Genomic DNA, 19,955 nt, shown 5'->3' on the forward strand with positions numbered 1-19,955 from the left:
ACCAGGAGTGAAGATGGTGAATAAAAATCCTCTTATCGGCTTGCAATTGCAGGGGAGAAGAGGCTGCACAGAAACTCAGCTGTGAAGAGGGGGAGTTCATTGCCGGGTCTAGAGGGCAGATGTTGTAACCAGCAGTCTCTCAGTCTGAAGGCTACCCTACCGCCATGTTCAACTTGGGGGGGCCTCCAGAGGGCTGAGCCAATTCTGGAAAAAGGCAGCATATTTGGGTCTGAACCAAACCTTGAGCAGATCCCATCCCATATCAAGCTGATTTCTCTTGCCCCCGTCGGCTTGGAGAACCAACCCCAAAGTGGGGGCCACAGGCAGAAGGGCTGTTCCCACATGGTCTCGGATGCTTCACCAGCTAAAGTGTGGGGCCCAACCGTCCTTGTAATTCACCTGTAAAAGGAGGGGGTGGTGTCCTGGAGTTTTCCCAGGCTCCTTCCAGCTCCACCCTTGTGGTGACTCTGTGGCCCAAGCGCTGATCACGTTGTGGGGTTCATCACAGTTCACAGCTGGTGCCTCTGATGTATGGATGGTTCTGGCTATGCTGTCACTCCTCCAGGGGGACATTCTGGGGCCAGACACTCTTTGTGTCCGCAGGTCCTGCCGCGGTGTGGCTCTGTTGTGAGGAGCCCAGGCTCCCCGGATCCAAGCCCTGGACCCACTCCTCGCTCGCTCTGTGATCCCAGGCCAGGTACTTGACCCCCATTTCCTCATGGGGGTAATACTAGTTCGCATTCCATCCGGTTATTGCGAGGATTAAAAGAGACAAATCCTCTAAAGGCTTTTCCATAGAGCCTGGCTCAGCGAACATTCTATAATTGTGAGTTCCTGTCATCATCAGGTCATGGGGGCACCAGGCAGTGGTGTTTATCCAGGGGCTGGTGTCACTTTGGGCATCTCTTCTGAATTCAAGCTGATGATGAACATTATCAGAGAAAGAGGAGAGAACAAGATGCCTTACAAGCTATGACAAAAAATGATCTCTTCGGTAGCTGAGAGAAGGACCAAGACAAAGACCGAGTCCAGTAACTACAGACCGGTTACGGGCAGTGAGAGAGACAGGGACATGTCCCCTGCCTCCCGCTCGCATCAGCAGGTGGCAAGTCACGCAGGGGTACCTGCAGGGCAAGATGGAGCCCACCGCCATGCCTGGAATTCTGGACATGTTCTCTGTCAGCCTGGTGAAGGCTCCTCACCCTAACCGGGCATGCACTGGGGATCGGAGACCTTAAGGAGGGCTCCTCTGCACCCAAGTTAATTTCCAGCAGCTGCATGGCTGCAGGTGAGTGGATGGATGAGAACCACCTCCTGGCTGCTGAAGGTCCTGTGCTTTTGGCTCAGCACAAGGTAGAGAAAGGCAAGAAGGGCTCCTGCGTCTGGGCTTCCAAAGGTCCAGTGGGAGAGCCCTCCGGCTCCACGCTGGGGAAGAGACAGTGAGACGCCCACGCCTGCCCAGTCTGTGAGGTGCTTCGGGCAGCATTATTTATAGATCTGACTGTTTGCCCACTCTTATCTTGAGGATGGGAATTTGGGACACTGGGTCACAAGTCGGTTTCTTCCTTTGTCAGCAGTCATTCAGCACGGCCGTCCCCGTCCCGGCTGCACAGGGGGAGGACGAGACAAAGAGGTGGCTTCTCTGCAAGAGACCCAGCTGGTCCAGGGTTGGAGGCACACTTCATCTCCCCAGCCAGCTGGGGAGGCGGCCGGAGAGGACCAGGAGATCGCCTCTAATGTTTTAAATGTCAATATGGTCCTTACTTGCTGACTTGCCAAGATTTGATCAGCTAAATTGGCCTGGGCTGCATGTTCCCTGCGATGCACGGAGGGTATTTAGATCTTTCAACAATGTCACAAGGGAAGCCACAAAGCATCCAACAGCAGTAAACATATTTCAGTGGATGTGGCTCTAAAGCCTTTCTTCACCACCTTCTGAGCTACTCCAGTCTCCCTGGGACTTGAATTTCAATAGGGTTGTCTCCTTGGTCCCTCATTAGGTTGGGGGAAGGGACCAGCTCCCCTGGGGATGCCAAGGTCACCTCTGATGAGCTTTCCAGAGCACTGTGGTCCCGCATAATGCTGGCTTCTGGAGAGGGGACAAAGCTCAGGCCTCACTGGGGTCTGCCCGGTGCTCCGAGTGTCATATATTCCCAGGGAAGAAACCGAATGATGAGCTAAACCCACTTAAACTAGTAGAGGTTTTCATTCACTCACTCGCTCACTTCTCCACTCAGAACCTGGCTGGCCGAGCAGGATTTATAGCCTGTTTTCTGTTGACTTTGCTGCTTCCCATTTCGGGCAGGTGAGGGAGAAAGCAGAAAGGTGTGATTCTTTTCTAGTGTGTTCCGTGATCAGGATGGGAATACCCTGGTCAGCCTGAGGAGGGCCGTCTGGGAGCCCAGGGAGGCTTTCCATTTGGGATCTCTTCATGAGACCACATGACTAAGTGTTTCTGGGGCCCGTGCTCTCTCTTGGAGCTGGACCCCCGCGTGGCCCGCCAGCCTGCCCTTAGACATAGAACTCCTGAGTTCTCAGGTCCGCGGGGGAGAGGCTGGGAGACCTCACCTCTAGCACTCTGCCGTGCTCAGAGCACCAAATAAAGCCAAATCTCTCTCTCTCATTCTCTCTCAACACACACACACACACACACACACACACACACACACACACACACAGAAACCCAAGGCAGACAAGTCAACAAATCGATAAGAAGAAAAAACAGGGTAATAAGATGGTCATTGGTCAGGGAAGTCTTCTCTCAAGAGGGGATATTTTGGAAACCCAAATTATAAGAACAGGCCAGCCTTGGGGAGCTCTGGGGGACAGAGCCACCAGCCCCAGGGTACGGAACTGGTGAGCACAGAGCAGTTGGCCCACGGAGCCTCGTTTGCTGGATGACCTAATCCTTCTGCTGGATTCTCCCTCCTCATGTGGCCAAAGAGCAAGGTTGGGCTTTGCTGTGCAGTGTGAGCCAGAGATGGCTGGGGCCTCTTGGTACAGGGCAAGGGGCAGCTGTGGGACCCCCTGGACCTCCATTCATTTGTGTTGAGGTCATGGGGTAAAGGGTTGGAAAACGGGCCTTCGAGCATGTGGTGAGGGATGGGTCAAGGCTCCCGGATGTTCTCAGCTGCCGGAGAGCTGGTTCTCAGACTTGCCTGCATGCGGCCACTCTTCTGGTTCTTCTTAGCACCACTAAAAGCCTCTAGCACCTGTCCCGCACCTTAATAGGGAGGCTCCAAGCACCTCTTTTTGAATATCAACTCAGTATTTTTTGCCAATGTACAGAAATTTACAAGTGTGGTGAAAGAATTTCCATATATTCTTTATCTAGATTCACCAGTTATTTGCATTTTACCCATGTGCTTTATCATTCTCTCTCTATATATACATATATATTTTTCCCCATTTTTTTGAACCATTTGAGGGTAAGTTGGAAACCTTGTGGCCCTTTTTGCCTAAATACTTTAGTGTGTTTTTTCCTAGGAAAGAGGGTGCTCTCTTCCACAACCAAAATCAGGATGTTTACCATTGGTCCAATACTAACCCACAGGCCATATGCAAGCTTTGTCAGTTTTCTCAATAATGCTCTTTATAGTTTTTTTTTTTTCCTCTTCCAAGAGCCAAAACAGGACGGCGAATTGCATTCAATGCCCTGTCTTTTTAGTGTCCTTTAAGCTGAGACAGGGTCTCTGCCTTTCTCTGGGTACCTTCACCTTGGCACTTTGAGGAGTGCCCGTTGGATATTTCTGCATGGTTAGATTCGGACTCTGCATTTCGGGGGGAATGCCCCTGGAGGGATGTGCTGTCCTCCTCAGTACATCATGTCAAGAGGCACCAGTTCGTCCCGAGATTGGTGATGCTAACTTTGGTCCCTTCTAACCTGGCGTATCTGAGCCACTCACATTCTCCTCGTCTGCTTCTCGTCTCAGTTTCTGTTTATGATCATTTTCCGTTCCCTTGTCCCTGTCGTTTTGGTCTCCTTACCTGTGTCTGTCTCTCTCTTCATCTCTGGTCCTGTCTGGTTTCCATTTCTCTCTGCTGCTGCCTCCTTCCTGGATTTTGGTCCCAGCTCACCCATTCCCCATTCTCTGTCTCCAAATTACTGAGATGTGTGTAGACACCACCTATACCAGGTTAACCCACAGCTAAAGACCTGGTGCGTCCTCTGGTTGGTGCTTCTTTCCTAAGAGGAGGCAAATGGAACTGATGAGAGCTTGCTTGGAGAGGCTAGGCCCATGGGATGCCCAAATCTTCCCATGTGGATCTCGTGCTCTGGGAACGCACCTCTGAGCCCAGGAGAAAGGATGGGTTTTAGGGTGAGAGACATCCTACAGGACAGTCTCTCTCCCCACTATCCAGCTGCCTTCTGCCCACCATAGTTCCTCTCCCAGGAAAGAGTGTAGAGACCCCAAACTCTAGACCCAAGGCTGAGCAAGTATCACCTTTCTGCCAAGTCAGAGCCAACTCAAAGCTCTGAGGTTAGCAGATGTCTTGCCATCTTGGAGAGCAGAACCCATAACAGCTTTCATTCCCCACTTGGTGGTCACTGGTTTGGAAGAAGCCCAGATGCTCCCATCTTCTCTCTAGGTTAAGCCCCAAACCACAGTCCAGAGAAAGGAAGCCAGACCATGGCACTCTGCATGTGGCAGATTGCTCTTGGTTATGGCATTGGCCTTTGAATTATGTTATCATTAGTCCTATTAATAAATACAGTTTTGTAGTAAGATGAGTTGGGTGAGCACTAGTCCTTGTTGGAACACACATACATACCTACTTGCAGGCAGAGGATGATCAGTAATCTACCTTGATGTTCACTTTGGCCTTTCGGGGGCTCAGTTTCTCCATCTGTAGAGTGAAGGACTTAAAAACTCCATGGCCCCTCTCTGCTCTGAGCTTCCAGGAGTCCACAACCCCATGGTCAAAGGGCCAATCCATTCCTCTCTGAAGGGCAGGTGACTCTACCCACCTACCATGGAGCTGATCTTGCTCTGGCTGTGCTCCTGATTAGGATGGTTCTTCCGGTGTTCGTGTGTGTTTCTTTTGTGGGCCAGTCCCAGGGACTTTCTACCCGGATGAGTCCTCTGTAGACATTTGTCTCCAGCCCGGTCTATGGAATAAGGCGTGTGGGTAAGGACCAGTGTGAAGAAAACGTGAAAGGAGGAAGCATTCCTGTCTGCCCTGCTGTCCTGTCCCGCTCCTGCCAGGCCAGGGCTGGGTAGCCACCTCTCCACCTTCCAGTGCCCAGCAGCAGGATTACCAGGTGCAGGTGCCAGCCTCATCTGTGTCTCTTTGGGGGGTCACAGGCCCAGGGTGCATCAGAGCCAGAAGCCACTGGGGTCCAGAGAGCTCACACCCACCATCTCATTTGCAGATGAGGCACTGGAGGCCTGGGCAGGGGAGGTGGGGGCACAGCCGTGGTGGAGCCGGGACCAGATCCCAGGACTCCTGACTTCACATCAGTGCTCCTTCAGCCGTCGTCCTGATTTTTCAGCCCGCCGGTTCGAGAACTCTCCCATCCCCAGACCTGTTGGCAGGCAAGAGGAATAACTCATGTGAGTCAAAAGCAATTTGCAAACATAAATAATTTTCAGTGCCTGGAGAGGAGACGGGGAGAAGACACAGGGAAGGCTGAGAGGAGCCCGGCCGGCCCTGCGTCTCCCTGGCCCTGCCTGGTGCTTCCTTCCCCGGCTCAGCTCCAGCAGGAGAGTCGGGGAGCACGAAAAACAAAGCAGGAAATGGCTATAAGGATGCTCGCTTCCGCTGCTCATAGGAGCGATTTTGCTCACCAGGCTCTTCTCTCCCCACCCCCCAACATCCACATGGTTTTGTAACCCCACCTCCTCGAGAGAGTCAGAGGAAAATAGATGGTCCCCTGCTTGCATCTGGAATGGCCCAGGCCTCCTCCACCGGCACTGGATTATTCCTTGTCCTCAACCCTAAACAGCGCTACCTCCTCAAAGAATGGATGACATACAATTATTCTGCTGTAGTCATACCATCTCAGCATTATATCAGGAAAGAGCTTAACATGCTCGTCCTGTTCTCAGTCGGCATACTGCCCTGCAGAAGGGAAGTGACCACCCAAGACCATTTTCGGATTTGGGGATAGGCATTTGCTCCTTGCCCCGGGGCCTTACGGCTTATGGTGTCCTGACAGCCCTGAGCAGCCCCTTTTAAGAGGTTTCGGAGGGCAGAGGCAGTGGTGAGGGCAGAGCCCGTGTCATTTTGGACCGCTGAGAGCGTTAAGCACACCTTTCCAGAGCCCACCCCAAGGGGCTGTCTGAAGCCGAGAGAAACAATGAGAAACCAGATACCATGGAATTAGTGAAGAATTTCTCAGATGAAACAGGAAAGGGAGGAAATCCAGGGAGGTTTACATTACACCTGGCGCAGGTTGAAAGGAGCAGGGCCAGTGTCGGCAATATTAAACTCCAGGGTGTGCATTTGAAAGGATCCTTCACTCAGGCAGGAAAGCAGAGGCATTCCTACCAGTCCAGGCTGCGTTGCTGTGACCCTCCTCGAGCCCTGATGCACACACACACACACACACACACACACACACACACACACGCACAAATGCTCGTGCACGCTACACACACTCGAATGCACATGCACCCTGGACATCCTTGGGTAAGGCTGACTGTCTTCCCCTACCTAGGTCTGAGAACTTGCAGAGAACGGGTTAAGCGAAACAGTGATCACCGGTGACGTTCGGTGAGTACTTACCATGTGTGAGGCCTTATCCACACAGCTTACATGAAGACCATATATGCAAATAAATGAGGGGCGAGTGCCATGTCTTCTGCTTGTGGTTACGCAGTGTGCGTATGTGTGTCGGGATCGACAAGCCTCTCTCTCTCTCTCTACCGTCCCCAACCGCACGTTACAAGGAAATACATAATGATGAGACAGGCGCTGCGCTGTCAGGACCCGTATAACGTGTACCACCCGCCAAGTACGGAAATTAAACCATGATTCTTCCTGGAACTGACTCCAGGATTATCCTTAGGGTCTGTTTCCCTAAATTCAATTACCGTATGATTACCTAGCGCCTCCTGAAACTCTCACAAATGGATCAGGTGAGGGAGGAGGGCGTGGCAGGACCCTGGAGCCACAGAGTGTATTAGTGTGTCTGTCCTTGCTGACGTGGGGAGAGAGGGAACCGCCTGAGTCCCCCTCCTCTGCTCTGCAGCCTGCACGGAGGCCACTGGGGACAGCTCGGGGCCCTTCCTTGGTCTCTGGACCTTGTTCATGACTTGCAGCGTGGGAATACACTTCATTTTCACTCCAATTTCACACAAACACATGTACACACATATCTAAGAACTGTGCACGAGCTTTGGGAATGTATAACACACCCAAGACATGCCCCTCGCCTCCCGAGGTGCTCAAGGCTGTGTCTACTTGGAGAACGGAGGAGGCCCGTACATATGTGTATGTTGCAGCATGAAATGGATTGACAATGATCTGGGGGGAGGCAGTAAATACTGCACATGTTCGGGGCACAGCCGGCCTTGGTAAAAGCCAGAAACAACCTCAGGGAGGGATGGGCTCGAGCCGGTCCTCTGAAGGACCCACGGCGCCCTGGAAGGTGGGAGGATGCCCCTGGAGACAGGTAAGTCTATCTCCGAGCCCCTGGATGTTGCACCTGACAGCTTGCTCAAGCCTCTAAGCCTTCATCTAACCATCTGTGGGACGGGGACAGTGATAGTACCCACCTCGAGAAGATGTGTGAGCACTGAAGGAGACCATCCCTCTAAAGGTCCCTGCTCATCATGAGCACTCAATGTCAGCTGTTATCAGTAACCACAGAGGGAAGAGGGAGGTGCAGAAGGGCATGGGGTGGGGTGTGGTGCGGACGACAGTGATTTCTGAACTACGGCCACAGGAAATGGATACTATGTCCAGGAATAACTTTTTCCTCTTCAGAGTTCTTACCTTCTCACAGCAGTGGCAAACATAACAGGGAACCACAGACGGAGACTTGTTTTCAGAATGCATGGGGATGTGGTTCTGTACAAGGGCAGGTCTGGCTCATGGGGGCTCGTGCCAACTCCCTCATGTCCCAGTGTCATTCCTGGTGACCCAGGATAAACCTGGAGGGGCGGAGGATGAGGTCCCAGGTCAACGGGTGATCCAGCAAGCAGGTATTGAGGGCAGCATGCCGAGGCCTGGAGGTGCCCACTGGCTTACAGGGAGAGGGAAGGAGGGAGGGAGGGAGGGTTGGCAGTCAGTTTCCGGGTAAATATCACTGGGTGTCTGTCCCTCCGACAAGCTGAAGCTCCAGGCCAGAGTCGTTGGAAGGCATTTGGATCTGACAAGGCATGTTTAATGTTCCCTGGTGAAGAAATAACCTATATGTTTACTTAGGGGGGTTTTCCAGAAATGCTCAAGGCTCTCTCCTGACCCAGTTGATCCTCAGAGCACATCTCTGAAGGGGACAAGGAAGCTGAGATATGGGAAGGGCAGGGTTCTTGATGAGGGGAGTGGGTTCTTCAACTAGATCAGTTCTGCCCTCCTTGTGTGTTCTAGAAGTTTGCTGTTTGGGGTGGGCAGGAGTGAGGAAGACCCTCCACCCTAGAGCCCAGGGTGGACCAGTTCAAGCTTTCCCTCATTCCTTTGTCCAGTTTGGCACATGCGTGCCTCCCCCCACCCCACCTTCGGTCGAGACATGTGGCAAGCACTGGTGTCCCGCCAACATACTCGGTGCCCTGCCAACATACTCGGTGTCATTATGATAACAGTGCTCCCAGGACCCATGATGCTCAGCTCTCAGCACCTTCTCTCTCCTGTGGGCCTGAAACTTCCCTGTGGACAGGGACTGACCATTTTGGCTAGTCAGGGCCCAAACAGGGTTTCCAGATAAAGTCCAGGATGTCCAGTGAAATCCGAATTCGCATAAACAATGCATTTTTTTTAGTATTAGTATATCTCACATATTTCATGAGACATACTAAAAAAGTATGCATTGCCCATATGAAATTCAAAATCAGCTAGGCATCCTAGTTTTTCCTGTGCTCAGTCTAGTAACCCTAGCTCCAGAGCCCCCCAGTGGGATCCAAGGCTGACCTCCTGACGATGAGTTGGGGTGACTACAAGTTACAGGGAGGGCAGAGCTAGAGTCTGGGCCCTGGCTGGTGAGGGAGAGACCAGCTTCCCAGGGGTGAATGGGTACAAGAGAGCCCCTGACTGTGGTGGGTCAGCTCCAGCTCTCTATGCTCAAGGCTCAGCTCCCTCAGAAAGGTTCATTTGGAGAAAACACAATGAAGCATGGGTCTCCTAGTATGTAGGGTTAAGGCCCCAGCTTCCTGCTTGCTTTCTCTCTCCTGAACTTGGGTTCAAAGAGAGAGTGTAGGACCCTTTGCTTGTGAAGGGCTGGGCACCGACAGACATCGAGGCCTCCGGTTAGGAAGAATCAGTCCACACCCAGAGGAACTGGGGCTACTGGACTCTCCTCCCTTGTCCCCATGCCAGGGCTCCTGACCCTCTCTGAGTGTTCCCGACCTTGGACACATGTGTGTCCCAGAGGCCCGGAGCTCAAGCTGCCGTGGAGTACCTCTCTGCAGGCTGGTGGAGCAGACAGCTTGGCTCTAGAATCAGCACAGAACCAGGCGGTGGCCTTCCACCCTGGACAAGCTGCTCTGCCCTCAGAACCTCAGACTCTCATCCCCCAAGGAACTTCAAGCCCTCTGGGGTCTGAACGGAACAAGATGCTCAGGTGGTGCTCGCATGTCAGAGGGAGCTCAGCACATGACAGGGTCCTGGGGTCAGAATGGGTGCTGGACTCTCTCGGGCCTCGCACCAGGTCGGGCATCCCTGCAGCTCCTTCTGACCTACCCATTTGCCTCTGTCCTACTGTCAGCCACTGTCAGCCCTCCGACCTCGGGCTCCAGGCTCTACCTAGGATCGCCCTCCTCAAGGACCTATCCCAGAAGTTCTGCCACTGGGTTTCAGGGCTTCAGGCCACCTGCAGCCCACACCTTCCCTTGAATTTTTTTCTTCCCCACTGCCAACAGTGCCATTCTCCCTCTCCCCTCCCCCCCCCCCAGGCTCAGCCTGGCAGAGGCCACCCACTGGGTAGGAGGGGCACCCGCAGGGGCTAAGGCTCACTCCCAAGTCACCAACTGTGCAGACCTGAACAAGGGCTCCCCTTCCCACTCCTGAGTTTTTAGTTTTCCTCTACCAGAAAAACAGGGAGACCAAATCCCTGCCTGGCATGTGCCTTTGTGTCCCAGCCAGTGAACGACAGGCCCAATTCTAGTGCTGAGCAGGCAGTTTGCCAGGAGCAGTCAAGATCACCCCTCCCTCCACTCCCAGGGTGGCAAAGGGCATTCATTACATGGAGGGGGGAGGGGGGAGTGTTTAACTCACTCTAAAGGGGGCTGGGGTGATGGGGGTAGTGGGAGGGACAATTCACAAAAGCCAGGGCTAGAAACTCCCAACGGTTTTTTTTTTTTTAGAACTTCCCTTCCCTCTCTCCCCTCCCCCATCCCCTCCCCCACCCCCAGCCGCTGGTGGCCTGCAGCCAACACTGGCCACACTGTCCGCATTCAGGCCTCCCGCCCTCCTGGCCCTCTATCTCTTCCCCTGGCCTTCCCAGCGCTGCGCGCTCTCGCCACCGCCCCCTCCCCATTCTGAACCACGTTGACCTCTTCCGCCCTGGCGCCCTGCACAGGCTCTGGGCCCTCAGTCCCAGGCGGGCAGGCAAGGGGTTTTGGAGGCCAGGAGCAGCCCGGCGCCCACCAGGGCCCCAATCCCGCGGCCCCTGGCCCTGCTCGGCCGCCCCGGCCAGGAGGAGGATCGCTGCGTCTGCAGAAAGCTGGCCGCGGCGGCTGCCTCCCCAGTCGCGGCTTCCTGGCCGGGCGGGACGACGACCTGGTGCTCGGCCCACTCCCCGCAACCCCTCTGGGCCCTTAACCCCTTCCTGCCCCGCAACACCAAGGGCCCCAGCCTCGCCACCCAAAGCAGGACCAGTGAGACGGGGTTCCGCATTTTCCTCGCTCCCTGAGGAAACAGGGGTGAGCCGGCCTTGCTCGCCAGGCATCCTCCCCCTCCTCCTCCCCATCCACCACGCAGGAAGCCCCCCGCCCCTGCCCTGGCCGCGCTCGCTGCGCCTCCAGTCGGAGCCTCTGGCCTGGTGGTTTCCGGGGAGAGAGCCTGGCAGAGAAAGAGCCTCGGCGGCTTCCTCGGTGGGGCGGGGCCAGCGATGCCAGCAAGCGACGCTAGAGAGGGTTGGGAGGGTCCCCTCCCCGCCGAACCTGCCTTACCGGGCAGGCATTATTAAAAACACCCCTGCCCCACCGTAGCCAGCGCCTGGGTGTGTGGCGCATCGGGTGGGTGGGGGGCAAAGATCAGCAGGTGCCGGGCGGGTGCGGCGCGCGCGGCTGCGGGGGAAGGGGGGCCAGCCCCACCCACTCCTCCGCGCCGCTCTTTCACCCCTGCACCCCTCCCCCCACCACGCGGATCCCCGGGTCGGCCAGCGCCCAGGGCACCGCCGGCCCGAAAGCCCTGGGGGCGGGGGCGACGCTGACATCCCCTCCCCCCGTAGGAATTCCTCTCTCCGTGGGAGCGCCTCTCGACTTCCGGGGAGCAGGGTCACTCCCTTGGCGCGGGCGCCTCTGCCCGTGCAATCGGTCCGCTTCGCCTTTGCAAAAGGTTTAGCGCAGGACGCCGGGAGGTTTCCTCCCCGAGACCTAAGGTGTAAGTGGGGCGGGGAGAGGGGTCCAGCCGCCTCTCGAACCTCCAACGCTCCGTCTGCGCTAATCTCAAACAGCGAAAATGCACCTTCAACATCTCCATTTAATATTTACATTCAAGCAGGTAATAATTGGAAGCTTATAGTTTAGACATTTCTAGTAGCAGCAGTTTCTAGAGAGCTCGTTTAGCCTTTAAACAAACTTTTTTTTTTTTTTTTTGCACATAGAAACAACACATCCATGTGTACAGTATCAAAAAATATATACCAACGTTACTGGTATTGCAGTTCCAGGAAGGGGAGGCAATGAAATCAACCGAAATACTGAATGAACAGGAAGAAAGGTCAACAGAAAATAGTTTGTCTGATATAGAATATAACATGATCTAGAGGAAACTCCATAAATCTAGGTTTTTATATTTCAATATATAAATACCTACAAATAAATATATATATATCAGCCCGAAGGGGGTGGTCGGACCTTTTGAGCTCAAACAATACATTTCAATAATAACACCACGTACAAACGGGAGTAAAGTCTGCACTTGACAAGTTAGCACGGTTAAAATATAATACTATAACTCTGAGACCGAGGCGCTGTGGCTGCCCTGTCAGTCCCGGAGGTCCACGAGGGAGGGGAGGTCCAGCGCGGGGATGGGGCAGGTCGGGGGCGAGACCCGCAGGCACCGCGTGGAAGGAGCCAGTGCCGGCCAGGGGGCAGGCCCCAGCCAGGAGCCGACAGTGGGCTGCAGAGGGACGCGGATACTGCAGCTCCCGGGCGTCCACGCACCAGGGCAGGCCCGGATCTCTCGTAGCTGGCTGGCGAGAGAGGAGGAGTCCGCCCGTAGGCACCAGGTGCTAAGTCACCCGCGGGGATGACGCTTCCCCTTCCGAAGCCCTCCAGCTACACCGTCACGTACTCCTTGAACGTGACGGTGAGGCAGTTCGCGGTGACGTCGGTGATAATTATATTCCCAAAGAAGGGCTTGAACTCGCTCAGCGGCTCCTCGGGCTCGTCCTGGGCCTCGGCCGGAGGCTTCTCGGCCGCCGTCACCGGCGCAGCTGCCACGGCCGCCACCGTCGCGGGCGCCTCGGGCTTCACTTGGAGGGCGCTTGGGGGCTCCCCGGCTTCGCCGCGCGTCTTGACGCAGCGCAAGTCTATGGGCTCGTCCAGATCCGAGTCCAGCAGGATGACCTCAGGCTGGGGGAGGGTGGCGGTGGGGGGCACGTCGGTGGGGTGCTCGGCGGCCGGGCTACCCCCCAGGCAGGTGGGCGTGCTGATGCTGCGCGCCGTTAGGCGCTTTTTGCAGGGCTCACGCTCGCCGTGGGTCTCGGAGAGGCAGCGCTTGCGCGCGTGGGAGAGATTTAGGCCGACCGAGTGGTGGTGGTGGTGATGGTGGTGGTGGTGGTGGTGATGGTGGGAGGGCGGGTGAGAGCTCCGGGCCGGGTCCCAGGCCAGCAGGTCGGGCTTGGTGGTGAGCTGCAGGGGCTGCTCGCCGAAGGCCTCCTTGGTCGGGGACAGCTTGCGGGAGCCGGCGTCCTGGGGCTGCGGGTCGCCGGCTCCCGGCGCCTCCTCCTCCCTCCTCTTGGATGGCGCCTCCGCCTTCTTCTCCTCGGCCCCTGCTGCCTTTTTGAAAGTCCTGTCGGCCGGGGGGTGGCGCTCCTCGGCGGCCCGCTTCTTGTGGCTGGGGGAGCGCGCCTCGCCCTCGGCTGCCTCGCCGGACTTGATCTTCACCGCCTGCATGCCATTCTCCATGTATTTGCTCATGACGATCACGATGCGCCCGTTCTTGTTCTTGTTCTTGACGATCTTCATCTTGCCCCCAATCCCGTTGCCCGTCACCGCCTCTTTGGGGGCCGGCGTCATCCCATTGGGAGGGCCCTTCTCGGAGCCCTTGCCTGGAGCCCCGGCCGCACCGGCCAGGGGCTTCACAGCTCCCAGGTAGCCCTTGGCCCCCGCGCCGTGGGCCCACTTGTCAGGCGGGTGGCTCTTGGCGCCCAGGTCCGGGCAAGTGGGGCTGGGCGCCTCCTTGTGGCCGCCCTGGTACTGCAAGTCGTACATCTTGGGGTCGGGCTGGTAGGGGTGGTGCTTCTTGCTGTTGAGCTGGTAGTAGTACTTGCCGCTCTTGCCTGGCGGTGGGGGTTTGCCGGCTCGCTCTTTGCTGTGCGGCTGGTACTGGTGGTGCTTCTTGCTGTTGAGCTCGTACTGGTGGCCCTGGCCCTTGCCCTGAGCGCCCAGCTCCAGCTTAGAGCGGTTGTCTGCAGAGGAGTCCTGGAGTCCAGTCAGCACGTTGGAGCGCCGGGCAAAGGTAGGTACCTGGGGGAAGGAGGCAGGGATGCGAGGGGAGGTGAGAAGAGGAATAGGGCCGGCCCCAGAGCATGTTTCTAGCCGCAGGAGTGTCCCAGCCCCACGCGGGTCAGCAGCGGCCTTATAGGGCCAGTGTGTTGGAGGTCAAGTGGAAAGGAAGTGGAATTGGGCGCTCTGCAGAAACTCCCTGCCCTCTGGGCGTGGAGGCAGCTCAGGTGACAATGGCAAGGGAAAGACTAGTGGACAGGCCCGGGCCCAGCAAGTATATTCACCTGCACCACCAGCGGCTTGGGCTTGGGTCCTCTCTTCCGATATCCCATCAGCTGCTCCTGCCGTTCCCTGGTGGGGGGTGGGGAGTGGGGGAGGGAACAGAGGGCAGCGCTGTTAGCCTCAGGGTCACCTCCCCTCCTGCTACGATCCAACCTGCAGTGACGCCTGCCCCCCACCCCCACCCCCCTCCCGCGAGCAGCCAGGCCAGGAAGACCCAGAGGGATCAGGGCTCAGGGCAGAAGGTCATCGGTGCCGCCAGCTGGACGCCTCGGTCCGGTCCCAGAGTCCCGCTCTGTGCTCCCAGAGACCCTGCTCTGCCCAAGGGGTCCTCCGCGAAGGGCTCCACCATCTCTGATATCCGCACCTGAACTGGCGCCCCCCGCAGCCTTGCCTCTAGGCCGGGGAGGCGGCAGCTGGGCGCTAGGTTGATGGCACTGGCGCCCACTGCCTTGGGCCCGCGGCCCTGCGCAAAGTGAGGTGGGCGCGGGGGTCCAGGGGATGCAAACAAACCCAAACGAGGTGTGCGCCGAACACGTCCCTCCCCGTCAGAGGCACGGGATGCTAATGACCTCATTAAGATTCAGATAACGAGTGCCGCCGGCAGAAGGGAGGACTCGTTTTCTTAAAGGCCAGGCACTAAACAGGGGGAGGGGCTGCGCCCTTGTTTACACGGCGGCAAATGAGCCAATTAGGGGCTGGGGGCGGGGGCCGGCCGCAGAGGCCATGGCCTGGCCAGGTTCGCAACCACCTGGTGAACCGGCTCTGGGTCCGCCTGGGCGGAGCGGCTGGGCGGAGCGAAGCCGGAGCGGTGCGCACAAGCACCGCCTCCTCGCCGAGCTGGGCTCCGGGCCGCCTTGATTTCCAATTATTAATAAAGACCACCAGAGGTGGCACCGGTCACCACCGCTGCCGGGCTTCCGCCGGCGGCCTGGCGGAGGGTGACCCGAGCCTAGGCGTCAGATCGTCCAGCACTGCCCAGCCATCCATGGGAGAAGGGGGTGCCCCTCCTGCGTTTGCAAAAGTTGCAACCTGTTCCCGGGCCAGGAACTCGCTCTCCAGCGACCCCAGGCACCCCTCTGACCGTGGGCGAACCCAGGGGAGTTCCGCCATGCCTAGGGGCCCGGGCCGGGGCCTGACTCCAAAGTTGCGTGGCATTGCAACAGCCTGCGTTTTAATTCTTCAGGGACCCATTATGCAACATGGCATCAGCCGCTGACATGGTTACAGGGTGGTGAACTCCCAGGTGGAACCGGGGCAGGAACCCTTCTCGGCGCCCCCCTGCGTCGCGGGAGAGCAACTTCCCCGCTGGTTGCTCGCTCGGAGGGTCTAGAGTTTACAGTTTTAGCGCCAAATGCGGCGCAGGAAATCATGCAAAATAAAAGGGGGAGGAGGGATGGAAGGCAGCGGGGTGGCCGAGCTCCTCGGACTCTGGCCCTGCCTCCCCTCCTCGCCCGCCCTCCCCCACTTCTGTCCTCCCCGAAACAGAGAACCACAGCCACCGGCCGTGGATCCAGCTGCAGCAGCTGCAGCGTGACAAACATCTGTGCGCACAAGGATGAGCCCCTCCACCACCAGGCAGCTCCCCTCCCACCGAGGAACCAACCTTTAGGCCAAGCTCCCCCTGCCCCAAGGACGGGTGCCGACACCCACCGAGGAACCCAGTGGGGGGTGCGAAGGGCACCCAGCACCAGACAGGCTCTACCCCCTACTGATCCCAAGCTCCCTGGGGGGTCGAAGGTTGGGAGCAGGGTGGTTAAGGCCTTATCAACTTTTCTCCAGTCCCCAACAGGTTAAACGCAGTTCCCTGACGTCCGGCGGTTTCACAAGGCCAGCTCCCTTGGAGCTGTCCCGAGAGGTGCTGGTGCCAAGAGCCCAGTGGTTACGGCAAAGCAGCACCTAGGCTCCGGGGGTGGGGCTCCAAGGTTGCGTTGAGAGGGGGGCCCGCGGGGGGCCAGAAGCAGCCTCGAGGTCTCTGGGCAGCGGCAGGGCCACCCGCACTCACCCTCCTCACAGTTCCCCCCAAAACACCAGCCTCGCCTTCTCCGGCCCCGCCCCCTCCCCCCCCCCCCCCCCCCCCCCCCGGCTGCCGCAACCGCCAAGGACGTTGGTTAAGAGAAGCCGAGGCCGCAGCCGTGCCTGTGCAGGCCCGTCGAGGGAGGGGGCTCCCGCCGGCCCCCTCCAGGCCCTTTCCCTCTTTCCTACTGCTGCGTGGCCCCCTCTCCCATTCCCATATACGGTCACGGCTGCGGGCGGCGGCTGCTGGGGGACGCTCACCTGTTCTGGAAGGCGATCAGCAGCCGGGGATCCAGGATGTTCTCCTCGGGTTCCCACGTGTTATATCTTGCAAGGGAAAAGGGAGGGGACACGGCGTAAAAAAAACCGAGCCAGCTTTGCGGCCTCCAGGTGGGTAATGACATAAGACCCTACTCTGTCTTCATGAACCGAAAGCTATTTAGCTGTGGATGTGGGAGGTGGAGGGGAGATTTCTGCAGGCCTGACACGGTCCCCGACACCCCCCCCAAGTCAAAATAAACACACAAGGGCAGGAAGAAAGGGGAGGGGTAAGGAAAATGAAACTAGCAGTTTATTTTGCAGTTGTCAAGAATTTTAAGCATGTTACTGCGACATGTTCCAAAGCCACTTTGCTCACCAGCAACCCTGCGTGCAAAGCAGCGGAAAGGCAAAGTCGCAGTCCCCCTCCTCTCCCCAACCCCGAGTCTCCGCGAGGGCTTCAGCTGTTCTCCATTTGACCCCTAATCCGATCACCGTCAGCCAAGCGGGGGCCCCCCCGCACACCCCCTCTCAGCTCTGGAGCCCGGTGTCACCGGCAAGCACCCCCAAATACTCAGCAACATAAAAATATGCCTCTGTGTGTGCGCGCGCGTGTGTGTGTGTGTGTGTGTGTGTGTGTGTGTGTGCGTGTGCCTGCGCGTCTGTCTCCATCCGGTGCCTTCGCATTTCAAATTAAAAAAAAAAAATCCCCACCAAAAGCGTCGCAGTGACAGTTCCCAACATTTTCTGCCTTTTTTCTTCCTCTCCCCGCACCACTAGGAGGGAAGAGGCACACAATTGCATTTTCGTCGCTTTTTAATTTTTTTTTTTTTTTTGGTTTTGCAATATGGAGCCGTTCGGTGGAGGGAAAGGGGAAAGGAGCCATTTTCTGCTGCACATCAGTCAGTGCCTGCGCCCTCCCTCCCTCCGCCGGCCTCCCCGGCTCGGCCCCGCGTCTCTCGAGCTCCTCCGGCTCCTTTTAGTGCATAAATTAGTGATGGCATTTCCCGGAGAGCGGAGCACAACACAGGGCGCCGGGCTCGGGCTCGGCGGCTCGGCTTCCCCAGTGCCTGCCACCGACTTCCCCACCCCCTCCTCCCTCCACCCCACCTCCACCCCGCCTCCCGTCCGCTCCCCCCACCACCCCACCAGCTCGGCGGTCCGGAGCCCGGGAGCCCCGCGCCTCGGCACCCAGCGCCCCCGCCCCTCCGCCGCTACTTACTTGGGGGACCAGCCTCTCCATTTCACCAGATACTCCACTCTGCCCTGAGGGGGGGAAGAGACAGCACTCCATCAGCTTCCGCGGGATCCCCGGCTCCGGCCCGCAGCCTCCCCACCCCCTCCCCGCCTCCTCGCGGGCTGCTCCGGCCGCCGCTCCCTCGCCGCCTCGCCGCCGCCCCCGCGCCGCCCTACCTTGCGGATCCGCTTCTTCTCGATGCTCTCCACCGCGAAGACGTGCTCGCCAACAGCTGGCAGCTCCATGGCCGAGCCGGAGCGCGCCGGGGCGCGGGCGGCCGGCGCGGCTGCAGACGCTGCTGGCTCCTGCCGGCGCCCGACTGCCGCCCGGGCCGAGGCGCCCCTGTCGCCCGCGCCGCCCGCGCCGCCGCCGCCGCCGCCGCCGCTCTCCCAGCACAGCCCGGCCGCCCGCCGCTGCCCGCGCCCGCCCCGACTCCCGGCTCGCGCTCGCTCAGACAACTGAGCCCGGGCCGCGGCTGCACAAGAACTCATGCAAATCCGGACGTCAGCGGGCGGGGCCTCGCCGGGCCCAGCTCGGCGTCAGGGGGCGGGCCGCGGCCGGGATTGGCGCAGCCGGGCCTACCGGAGGCCCCGGGCCTGGGCGGCGAGGGGGAGAAGGAAGGACGCGGGAGGGGGCCGGAGGAGGAGGGCGCCGGGGAGGTGCAGGGGGAGGGACCCGCGGGCCCGGGAGAGGGAGGGAGCGGGACCCGGCAGGAGAGGTGTGTCGGCTGAGGGCGCAGAGCGGGCGGAGAGCTTGACACGGCCGGGAGGGTCTCGGCGGCGACCCCTCGCCCGCAGCTCGGCGCCTGGGCCTGCCCCTCCGCCTCTCATTTTCGGTGTGCACCGCCCGGGGACCCCTGCTGGGGGCCACGGAAGCATCCACTGCAGTTTCCAGTTGCACAGAATTGCGTCATGTGCGCACACAGGGGGAGCCGCCGGCAGGGGGCGGAATCGGGGCAGGGGTAGCTCGCGCCCCCCACCCTCCGTGCCCCGCCCCGCGAGGCTTTGGGCATTTAGGAAGGCGAGGCACGGAAGAGAAAGGGCAGGAAGAAGGAGACAACTGGGTTCAGAGGATCGCCGGGGAGGGCGGGAAGAAGAGGCGAGGAAGAGGACGGAGGAGCAGCCAGTCTAGGGCCCTAGCGCTCCAGAACCTTACCAGAGGGGGTTCCGAGTCCGATCCCACCCCAGAACCTGACCGGCTCCCAATTTACCCTCGGCCCTGTCCTTGGTGGGGCAGGGACGGAAAGCCTAGTTTCCAGCAGCAACCCCGCCAGCCCCAACCCCGCGGCCAGGCAGGACGAGAGGGGGCGACTACAGAGGGGGTGCAGGGGATGTCCAGATCTGCTGGGGGGACCCAGGGGACTTGGTGAGGTCCCAGGAAAGGCATCGAAGGAGGGAGTGGGGAGGGCTGAGAAGAGGTTCAGGATGAGCCAGCGGCACATCGAGCCTGCACAAAGGGGAGGCGAATGCGATGGCCGAGGAGCCAAGCACTCGTCATGACTTTGTGTCCCTGGTCCCCGACAGCCAGCCGAGCCGAGGCCCTCCTGACGCAGCCTGAGAAGCCGCTGAGTGTGAAGTTTAGCACCTCCGGCGGCGAGACGGCGCGTTCGGCGTGCCGCTCCAGCGTCCGGCTGGGGGAGCTGCTGCGCTCCACGCGGCCTCCCGAGGGCGCCGCCCGCGGGGCCGCGAGCTCGCTGGGGTCGCGGCGAGGGGTGAGGGGACCTGGGGAGGGTGCAGGAGGGGCAGGGCGCGCTTGCCCTGGGGTGTGTCTGGGCCCCCTGCTCCTGGCCCCTGAAGGACTGGGAGCAGGAAGCTTGCGCAATCCCTTGGCTGAGCGTCCATGGAGAAAGAAAAAGAGCAAAAGCCGAGCGAGAGTGGAACGCGCGAGGGGGGCGGGCAAAGAGCCATCCGGGTCTCCGCTCCCGCCCTGACACACGTCCCAGAATGCTGGGTGGGGACTGCGCGGGGGCTTGAACGAGCCGGGGAGGGCCGAGGTGCTGAAGCGAACCCCCAAAGCATACTCGGGGCTCGCGTTCTCCCAGGAATCCAGGAGAAGCCTGGAGACAGTCTGGTGTTTAAGAACGCACACGTTGACTCCATTCCACCACCACCTCGCAGCTCCTGCGGCGGTGGCCGTTTCTGTTTCGGTGTCGGCCGCTGCCCAAGACGACT

General features: G+C 58.9%; 1 protein-coding gene across 1 annotated transcript; it reads right to left on the bottom strand.

The window, feature by feature from the left end:
• Positions 1 to 11,784: 11,784 nt before the first annotated feature.
• Positions 11,785 to 18,190, bottom strand: CBX4 (chromobox 4). The gene is made up of 5 exons (XM_027568017.2): positions 17,961 to 18,190; positions 17,770 to 17,813; positions 16,551 to 16,616; positions 14,279 to 14,345; positions 11,785 to 14,015 (listed from the first exon to the last, which is right to left on the bottom strand). The coding sequence occupies exons 1-5, from the start codon at positions 18,027 to 18,029 to the stop codon at positions 12,603 to 12,605; spliced, it is 1,659 nt and encodes a 552-aa protein (XP_027423818.1). The 5' UTR covers positions 18,030 to 18,190; the 3' UTR covers positions 11,785 to 12,602.
• Between the last annotated feature and the right edge of the window lie 1,765 nt (positions 18,191 to 19,955).

The sequence above is a fragment of the Zalophus californianus genome, chromosome 16, assembly GCF_009762305.2.
Source record: "Zalophus californianus isolate mZalCal1 chromosome 16, mZalCal1.pri.v2, whole genome shotgun sequence".
Taxonomy (NCBI): Eukaryota; Metazoa; Chordata; class Mammalia; order Carnivora; family Otariidae; genus Zalophus; species Zalophus californianus.